We start from the raw sequence: 10,177 nt of genomic DNA on the forward strand, positions 1-10,177 counted from the left end.
GTCAGAGTCACCGCTAGGTAAGGAAAGACATTCCTGTTAGTCATTGCATTAGAGAAGATGTTCTGCTCATAGTAGAATCTGAGAATTTCACAAAAATGGTTTAAAACCTCCAAGAAGGTGATAAAAAGGACAAGAACAGACAGAATACAGCGAGTGCTGAAATTAGTTCTTAGAAAGGCTAAGAGATCAGTTCATAAAACCCTGTTGGCTTGTATGCACTGCTACTACCACCCCTGCAGTTGTTGAAACTCTGACCACTGAGATTAGCACCCTTTCTACAGCTGATAGCAATCCAATTAGCTATCATTACAGATAGTGTATTTTCAAACACTATGTGCTGATCAATCATTGTTGTTTGCTGGGGAAGAGAAACAGATCTTGGTTTAGTTCATGGTTTCATGGGCCAGTTTTACAACGCTTTTCTTTTTTTGGTGTTCCTGCATTCTCAGCCAAGCTTATTGATAGCACGGGGTTCAGTCTAGCTCTGTTCAGTCTGTGGAACAGCAGGTCAGTATTGTTTTCTGTGAGAATACGCCTCTGTTGTAGACACTGTGTATTCAAGGGAAAATTACCCTTCTCTGGGTTCAGTGTCGGTGCAGCTAGGCTGCTGCTGGCACTTACACTGTTCTGGGTATCTCCACATTGCACCAGAGTCTACTGTGTAGTTGTGCCCAGATGCTGGTACTTTTCAATATTGTGGCAGTCCTGATTATGGAAATATTTCAGCTATAAATAAAGATGTTATGACAGAAAAATAACACTTTCTTGTTGCTCACAGTTACTGTTATCATAATAGCTGACACCAGAATTGCATGTTACCTCTGCTACATAGAGAAATACTTCGTTACAAAGATTAATTTTTCTCCACATTGACAGTTTTTCACAAGCACCTTATCTGGTGCAGTACATGCCAGCATTTGTCTGTGCTGTGTTGTAGGTTGCAGATGCTCTGAGTGTAACTTGATAAATACTCAGTTTCCTCTTTTGTAAGAACACAGAACATCCAGTTCCTCTGACATGACAAAGAAATTTTCATTCATGTTGCTGTGTTTTCTTAAAGAAGTCTGGTTTCAACTGCTTATTATGTTGTTTCTGTTTCTTGTAGTCTTTGCTGAAGTTTAATAAAACATTGAAAAATGTGTTGATTGTCTTCCCACATTTTTGCCTGGGCCGTGGACTCATTGACTTGGCCATGAACCAAGCTGTCACTGAAGTATTTGCCAGGTTTGGTAAGTAAGAGGCAATAAGTAACAAGTTATATTAGCATCACATGTCCTGACCGTGGATGAGATGGTCGGAGGTGTTCTCTTGGAAAATAAATGGCTGTTTCTGAACTTCTCCCCTTTTACATCTTCGGATGGATAAGGAGTATGACAGTTCAACCTCTCAGAAGGAATCGCAGCTGCTGATACAGCTGCCAGAACTGTACAACCCAACCAGTAATCTGTATTGGAAATGAACCCATTTGTTCAGTGCCAGACTCTGATGTCTTTTTATCATTTGTTCCGAAGTCCTTGGATCATCACAGGAGGATATATTATTTCGTTTCATTCGAATACTTCAGCAGGCCTTGTGTTAATGCTTCAAGTGGCTGCTGTTATTCAAGTGTATCTCCTTGGGATATGTTTATCTTTAATATCAGACAACTTCTTATTGAAAGACTAGCAATGTAGCAGAACTCATCTGTTTTTATTCAGAAAATTTGTCTTCCTCATAATCCATGCAAATTTCATGTTATGGTGTTCAAATAAGTGCATATTCAGAGAGCTGCTCTCATGCAGCAGCTGAGAATGGAGTGTATTTTCTTAGGAATCTTTATAAGACACTATCAAATTGAGACATTGCCTGGTCATAATCAAATAAAGTACAGATTTTTGTCCTAAACCATTATGATTATGCCTTCTGTTCTGAGGAGCAGTGCTTTGTTTCAGCAGTGTTTTACCTTGCTTTCTGGTGTTCTTTCCCCAAAGGTGAGGAACATGTTTCCAATCCTTTTCAGTGGGACTTTGTTGGAAAGAACCTGGTTGCCATGGCTGTTCAAGGGGTTGCATTCTTCATTCTGAATCTCCTTATGCAGCACCGTTTGTTCTCCACAAGATGGTATGTCTGAAAGCTTTTATTAATGCTCCTTTTTCAACAGGGTGAGTGTCTTTGTTATTCTTTATGTCCTTCTTTTTTCTTTTTCTCTGATTTTTTTCAGCCTTTTTTTCTGTTTACTTACCTGATTTCATCTTAATTTATTGATATCCTGTTTCAATAAGGCATTATCTTAACAGGATTTAAGAATGTATTATTAAATACATTAATTTTCTTGAATTAAGACTTTTTTTTTTTTTTTTTTTTTTTTTTTTTTTTTTTAAGATTAAGACACTGTAATAGTGAGATTATAAAATGACTTGGAAAGTGTGTAGTGGCATGAGGTACTGGTCTGACATTCCAAGACAGGAATTCTAGTCCATTGCAGAGGACAGTGGCAGCCTTGAAACTGTGCAAGCTTCCCCTCTCTACTTCACAAATGTGCCTCTGTCTCAATGAAAGCAGCTGCCTTCCAGGTGTGAGTGGGTTAGAGATTGCCAATGAGAGTACTAATTGTTTTATTTATAAAAATATTGTTTTACAGGGAGGTCTACTCAAAAAAATCTGTAGAAGGACTGTCATTAGCTACTGAAGAGCAGCCAAATAGTGAAAGCTGTTGCTGAGGGAAGATTATGTCATATCAGTGACTAGCAAGGCATGCTCTTTTGAGCAAGCCATTTCCACTGGTTTTAGTATTTAGAGATTAACTTTCAGAGATCAGGGATTCTTCTAACAGCAGGAATGCTCCAGCCAATGTGACATTGTGAAGTTTCAATCCCACTGCTTCCACCAGTCACATTTTCGGCAATTGATGAGCCATTCTTTCACACTGATACTCTAACAGCACCCAGTGCAACTCTTTGTTTCTACAATCAATGTCTTGGATTTTTCCAGGTTTGCTGAGACTGCCATGTCACCTATTATGGATGAAGACGAGGATGTTGCAGAAGAAAGAAAAAGGATTATTAGTGGAGGGAACAAAACAGATATCTTAGAAATAAAAGAGCTGACCAAGGTAATATTTTGAGAAGAATTAAAAAAATTAGTGTAGTATAAATGTATTATTTCAGAATGCATTTCAGCTGTGGATTCAGATGGTGATGCTTTCAAAATCAACTTTGTGCCTCAGAAGGAAACAAACATTTTGGAAGTCAAGGCTTGACATATTATTTGGCTTATTTCCTTTGATTAGAAGTCAAACCACAGAAAAGTCCCACAAGGACAGTGTAATCCTCCCTGCTTAAGGTTTTTCTCTTACCTCACATGATCTGACATGACTGTCATCTATTGAGTGTCCATTTGTACTACTAGTTTTTCTTCTACAATGTTGTTTTTTTCCATAGGTGAGTTTCAATCTCAAGTTAACCGTTTTGTTGCTTTCACATCGAGGGCTGTAGTTATTGCTAATTTATCTTCTTTCCAGACATTGAAGACATCTGAGCTATGCTATCAGAATGTACAAAGACTCCACATATGGCTGGGATCTCATGAATAGGGAACTTGGAGTATCATTCTTCAGACTATGTTGCTGTATTGTTCTACTTTGTTCTAATATGTCAAAGATACTTTGCCCCAGCAAAGCATCAGGTCTGTCCCCTGGTGTTAAAGATATGAAGTAAAAGGCTGCATGCAGAAAAAATGGCATTTTTAGGGGTCATTACAAATTTATTTAATGTAACTAAATGTCTGACTTTATAGAGTGTTTACTCTTTCTTTTTAACTTATTTATTCCTGTCTTTGTTCTAAATTTGCCTCACTCGAATAGCATTAAACTAAAAAATTCAGAATACTTTCTTTGCTGTAGATGTCCTGAAATAAGGTTTTTTTTTTCCTGTCAATTTAGATTTATGCAGGTAGGCACAAGCCTGCAGTGGACAGACTCTGTGTTGGCATCCGTCCCGGAGAGGTAGGTTGTTCAGTAACACTAGATTACATTCCATGGATTTGTTCAGATTTCATGCCCCTGCTGATTTGCAAGTTGGAAATACTAAAGAATGTGATACATTTTGTAATTTAGTGCTTTGGTCTTTTGGGAGTGAATGGTGCTGGCAAAACAACAACATTCAAAATGCTGACTGGAGATACTGATGTGACATCTGGAGATGCTGTAGTGGCTGGTAGTAGGTAAGTATCTTAAAAAAAGCTTGTCACAGTCAATTTACTGGGGTAGAACTGCCCAGATCGTAGTCTAAATGACCCAGCAGCTCTTCTACAGTTTTATGGCACTGAGACCACAGCTAACACACACTGACACTTTATACCTTTAACACTCTGTTGTAAAATCTGTGCGTAAGTTACAGTAATGCTAACAGTGGGACAAGGCAATTGGATCTCATGGCAAGAGCTTGCAAACATAAGATAACCAGGCAAACAGGGTACTTTGAGCTTTGGGATTTTCTATGGTTGTTTCTAGCATCTTTGTTTACACAGAGCTGGCATAATGTCATAAGTTAATACAGCACGATTCTGGTATTCACTTAGCTTAGTTCCAGGTTGCGTGTCGTCATGTGTTAGGTGTAGTTGGAATTTGATTCTTTGTCCATTGATGTGACTTGAACAATAGCTATTTTGTTGCCAGACATAGTCCTGGGCAATCTGCTCTAGGTGACCCTGCTCAAGCAGGGTGGGTGGACAAGGTGATCTCCAGAAGCCCCTTCTAACCTCAACTATTCTGTGATTCTGTACTTCTACTATTACCACCAACAAAGTGTTAGCCTTGTGTCTTACCTATCTGCTCCCAGTGACCACACTCTTGAGAGGAAATGAACTGGGTTTTTTTCTCCTAGAAATAGACATTTGTAAAAAATATTATCTGAGTGGCTGTTCAAAGAACTTCTTATTAAGGTAGCCTGTACTTAAACAGGAAAATGGGTGAGAGGTAATGGGCTTACACTCTTAACCAGGACTGAGCTGACTTAGAAGATAGTGTATTCCTCGCTATTCTGTACAGACAGCTAATTTAGTAAGATGTTCTGTCAAAAAGTCATTTACCTCTTACGAGAGCTGTTGCCCCAAAAGATAAATACTTTATTCAAATTGTCTCTACCTCCCTTAAAGCTAGTGTTGTATATCTAAGATTCTTTTATTTGTTTCTCCAGTATATTGACCCACATTTCTAATGTACATCAAAACATGGGATACTGCCCTCAGTTTGACGCCGTTGATGACCTGCTCACAGGACGAGAACACCTCCACTTATATGCACGCCTGCGGGGGATTCCAGCAGAGGAGATCAAGAGGGTAAAGCATTCCTGGTTTTGGCTTATACCTAGTTAAAGTGAATATTTGTGATGATTAACTGGGTTCATAACAAGCCAAGGGCCAGAATTTCCAAAGTGGGTTTGCCATTCTGTGTGTTGAAGTCCCGGGAGTGGTTCTTGTCATTCAAACCATTAAGTACAAGACTGCACTATCAAATAGCATTAATGGTACTTGGAAAACTGTGATGCCAACTGTGGAAGGCTAAAGATGCAATTGCTGTAACTCAGAACTGCACTGGCTGCTGTTTTGTTCTTGTCTTTAAAGCTGTTTATGTATAAGAAAGAAAACATGAAGATTCCAGAAGAAAATAATTTAAATTATTGCACAGATAGGAAGTCTACAGTTGACACTGGTTTGTGGCTTTCCCTCAAGTGGTTATAATTCCTCTCATCATCATAAATATTTCCGACTCCCCTGTTCCATTTCTAAAATGAATGTGCTTAAAACCCAGGGGATTGCTGTGCCTCTGCCAGAAGAGGGATGTATCAGCAGTCCTGTCTGTTATGCATTAGCTGCTGTATGAAAAATATGGTCTTTCTCATAGGTTGCAGAATGGGGCATCCAGAAGCTGGGACTTCCTATGTATGCAGACCACCTGGCTGGTACCTACAGTGGTGGCAACAAGCGCAAGCTCTCCACTGCCATTGCACTGATAGGCTGCCCACCACTTGTCTTGCTAGTAAGTGTCATGCTAATGCAGCTCTGTGATAGTTCAGTAGAGCATCTCATAGAACTACATGCTAAAGAGGCACCAGGATATTGATGACAGTCCTTGCAAGCTCCTTTCTGCCCTCAACTTACATCAATGTAATTTTGAGTTCTTTAATTTCAGGTATAGACAGGGATGCATAATTATGTTTTCAATGAATCCCAAGCAATTACGAAAGAAATGTCTTCAACGAAGAATGGTTTGAGATAAAATCTATAATCCAGGCATCTGAATTTAAATCCATGTTTGGTTTCAGTCTGACTTTTCTTGTCAGATTATAATCACTCATGTAAAATATGATCTTCTGACATACACCTTGTTGCTTTACCCAGCAGAACAGAAGAAGGTAGCTACCCTTTTGCAGCCTCTAATATCTTTGGAATAAATTATATAAATTTAGACTAAACTATACAAATGCTGAAATGTAGTTCTCATAAAATAACATAAGTTATCAGATAATTACATAGCTCAAGGGAAATTCTAAATGCAATTACTACATTCTTTGTTTAGATTATACTGTACCACTTTAATATTTGTAGGCTAAAAAGAAAGATTTTAATAGCATGGTTCCTTATGCCATTTAATATGCCTTTGCATGTATTCTGCCTCTATGTAATAAACAGCCAGATGAAATGCATAATTTCTTCAGACAAAATGTTGAACAATTTTTTTTTTCTCCAAGATTTTAAAAAATTGTTTGTTACTAACTCAGTTAACAGATTTATGCAGGACCACATCCTTAGTTGGTGTAAATCAGGGTGACTTCACTAGCTGCTTGGGTTGAAAAATGTGTTCTGTATGTTTATGTAAGTATTATAAGAAGGTTACCTGAGGAGAACTCACTCGCCTCTTACAAGAGTTGTTGACCCAGAAAAGGAAGATTTTATTTGAAATGTCCATCTCTGTCTTAAAACTAGTATTATAGGTATAAGATTATTTTCTTTTTTCCCCTGCATATTGGTCTATGTCTCAAATATCCATCAAAACATGGGAGCCAAACTTGACACAATTTGGTGTAGCTGCTGGTGCATGAGTCTCTTTCCATTTATTACTATTTTGGGTCCTAAATGTTTTTGTAACAAGGTATCACTACTCCTTACATTTTTGATATTTAAGACCCTAGACTGGGTACTGCCTTGGTCATAATGGTCACTGCATTCCCTTCCCTGTAGCTTCCCTGTAGCATTATATTCTCACCTGCAATTTCTTGTTTCCTCACTGCTTTGTGCCAAGAAGGACATTATTTTCTGTTTTCTCATATAATTCTTAAAGTGCATGTGCTTTCTCAAGGCACAGATTTCAGTAGGGAAGCAGCTATGTGCTAAGGCCCAAACGCACAATGACTTGATTCTAAATAGATTTTATCTTTCTTATCTGCTTCTCTGGCTCTAATTGATTTAATGGTTCCCTTACAGGATGAACCGACTACTGGGATGGACCCTCAGTCCCGGCGCCTCCTGTGGGACTGTATTGTCAGTGTGCTCAGAGATGGGCGAGCTGTGATTCTAACCTCACACAGGTAAAAAGAGTTAGAATTCAGAATCCCAGAGAGGCTGGAGTCCATTCGCTGGCTTTTATCTCAAATATCTGTTCTGTGTTTTGAAAGTATGGAAGAATGTGAAGCCCTTTGTACCCGTTTAGCCATCATGGTAAAAGGCACCTTCAAATGCCTGGGCACAATTCAGCAGCTAAAATACAAGTAAGTAGAATACTTTTATGGTGTTTTTAATGGGAAAACGTAGTGTGTGTGACATGTACCGTTCTTAATGCAGCAATCCAATCTGAAGAGCTGTTTTTTAAACAGAACCCTTTCTGTGTGCAACTCTGGTATCCTAGACAATTTGAGCAGATCTCATTTCAACTTCATTATGCTACATGCCACTACTGCAGGGCAAACACAGGGCTTCCTACATAGATAGATCTTATGCATTATCTTTCAGATACAGTTAATGTTTTCATAGCTGCTGAAAATCAGTCTTCTTCCCAAATAATAAAACCATCTCTTCATCCAAGTCCCAAATCTACATCTGCTTCCCAGGTTTGGAGATGGCTACATTGTCACCCTGAAAATCAAAGCTCCGAAGCCTGGAATGCCTCCAGATCCTACTCCTGCTGAGCAGTTCATACGCATGAACTTCCCAGGGAGTTTACAGAGAGAAAAACACTACAACATGCTGCAGTATCAGATTTGCGCCTCCTCTCTGGCTAAGATTTTTCGGTTAATAATCTCCAATAAGGAAAACTTGCATATTGAAGAATATTCTGTGTCTCAAACAACTTTAGATCAGGTGAGTAAAAAATAAAGCATCCATGAGAGAGACTGTCTGGTGAGAATTAGGCAATGCAATGGGGATGTATCCAAACTACCGAAGGACCAAAATGTCCAGCGTAGAGAATTATCTTGCACCTCTTTCTCAGACAATATTCCCAGACCCCTCGTCAAAGAGCAACTAGACACACAAAACCTGGAAAGTCCACTAGGGCTCTTGGCAACACCTACTTGCTAGAAGGTATTAGCCCCATCTGCCTGCTTTCCGAAGTAGCAAAGCTGTCTTTGATGGGGATGCTGGAGAGACACTCCTGTCTGCCATACTGCTTCTTACTAACGTATTTGGTCTCCTCTTTCCCATCACAAACAAATTCAACTTATGTTGTGCAAGCCATGCAAACCTTGGTGAACCCATCTTGCCTAAGAAAAAATAGAATTTTAGTTGCAAGTGCATCCAAAGGAAGGAAGTTGCAAGGAATTTTATCAAAATAAAGAAGTGATTAATGACCTCTGCTGATACACAGTGTCTTAGTTCAGTTCATGTCTATGGATTCCCCTTTCTACCTCTTCCCTGCAAAGAGAACAAGACTATGTGAATTTACAGAGACATTCCACTAACTCATCTCAGTTGATGAGATGGTGACATTTTCTGCTTTCCTCACACAGGTTTTTGTGAATTTTGCTAAACAGCAGATGGAGGATGAGGAAATTCCTTTGCATCCCCGTGCAGCTGGGGCCAGCCGAGAAGGAAAGGTGTCTCCTGCTTTGCAACAGCAGGCAGTTGCGTAGACTGTTCCTACAGTCACCAGCGCTTAGACTGTGCACAATGCAAAGATGTGCCATATCAGAGCAGTACAAGGGTAAAACAAAGTTTCCCATGCTCAGTATTATGCTGGCTTTTTTGTGTCTTTCTGAGCACTGTGCTCATGACAGCAACAGCCCTAGCAACAGGCAACTTCTACTGCTCTACCAGAAACACTACATACTGGAAGTGTCAAAGGATGGGCAGGTCCTTGCTATGGAACAAAATCTTCCTCTAATATAAAGTTCATTAGAAGATACAAGTTGAAAATTCTTATTCCACCTTGTTGGCATGTAAAGAGCATTAAAGACATTTTCTCTGTCTGGCCCTTTCAGGCTGGCTGATTTTTCTTGTTCAACTCTTTAGTCAGCTGCTACCAGTCAGCAAACAGGTCCCAAGGCAGGAAGCATCGCCCAGCTGAGAAGTGGACTCCTGCTGTCCCCACTGCACAGGACTACCAAGGTCAGAATATCAATGCTGGCTGACGGGGGCAGTGCTGGGAGCCTGCTTCCCTGTCTCACCAGGCTGCCAGTGAAAACAGACGGTTGTCTCAGCAAGCATGGGACGAATTAATTCAGATCTCAGACCCAGGCAAGAAATTTCCTATTAAAAAAAAAAATCTTAATGAAAATTATCTCATATTCATCTTTGAGTTTCTCAAACAGAAGCAGAACAGAATGTCAAAATGGAGATTAAAAGGAGAGTCTGTCCAAGAGTTTTGTTTCCTCGTGGAGGCCTGGGAAAGCCATCTTTGTTACTAAACAGGATCAAATTTTTCTTCTTTCCTATGACTCCACCTTTAGTGGGTGGAAAGGGTATGTGCTCTCTCTGTGCTTAGAAGGAAAATTTCAACCTGCTTGTATTCCACACTGCACTTGGTGGGAAATCATTTGACATTTAGCTCTTTTCTCTGGTTCACAGTTAAACAAGTGGAAAATAACAATACTGAAAACAAACTTATAAAGATGTATTTCGTCAGATATCTATAAGACCTAACCATTTCTAAGAGATCTTCTCTAAGATATATTATACAGAAATAAAATCTGGGTCATGTATTTTT

General features: G+C 39.3%; 1 protein-coding gene across 5 annotated transcripts in view; it reads left to right on the forward strand.

Moving 5' to 3' along the window:
- Nucleotides 1–10,172, forward strand: part of ABCA4 (ATP binding cassette subfamily A member 4) — an 80,819-nt gene extending 70,647 nt beyond the window's left edge. For all 5 annotated transcript variants that reach the window (XM_065071079.1, XM_065071083.1, XM_065071082.1 and 2 more), the window contains 11 exons: nt 1,106–1,229; nt 1,971–2,100; nt 2,971–3,091; nt 3,920–3,982; nt 4,094–4,200; nt 5,175–5,316; nt 5,882–6,016; nt 7,462–7,565; nt 7,653–7,745; nt 8,085–8,334; nt 8,982–10,172. In XM_065071079.1, the coding sequence (XP_064927151.1) occupies nt 1,106–1,229; nt 1,971–2,100; nt 2,971–3,091; nt 3,920–3,982; nt 4,094–4,200; nt 5,175–5,316; nt 5,882–6,016; nt 7,462–7,565; nt 7,653–7,745; nt 8,085–8,334; nt 8,982–9,104 (1,392 nt within the window). In that variant the 3' untranslated portion in view covers nt 9,105–10,172. The remainder of the gene's footprint in view (nt 1–1,105; nt 1,230–1,970; nt 2,101–2,970; nt 3,092–3,919; nt 3,983–4,093; nt 4,201–5,174; nt 5,317–5,881; nt 6,017–7,461; nt 7,566–7,652; nt 7,746–8,084; nt 8,335–8,981) is intronic.
- Nucleotides 10,173–10,177: the final 5 nt, after the last annotated feature.

This window comes from Columba livia, chromosome 8, assembly GCF_036013475.1.
Source record: "Columba livia isolate bColLiv1 breed racing homer chromosome 8, bColLiv1.pat.W.v2, whole genome shotgun sequence".
Lineage (NCBI taxonomy): Eukaryota > Metazoa > Chordata > Aves > Columbiformes > Columbidae > Columba > Columba livia.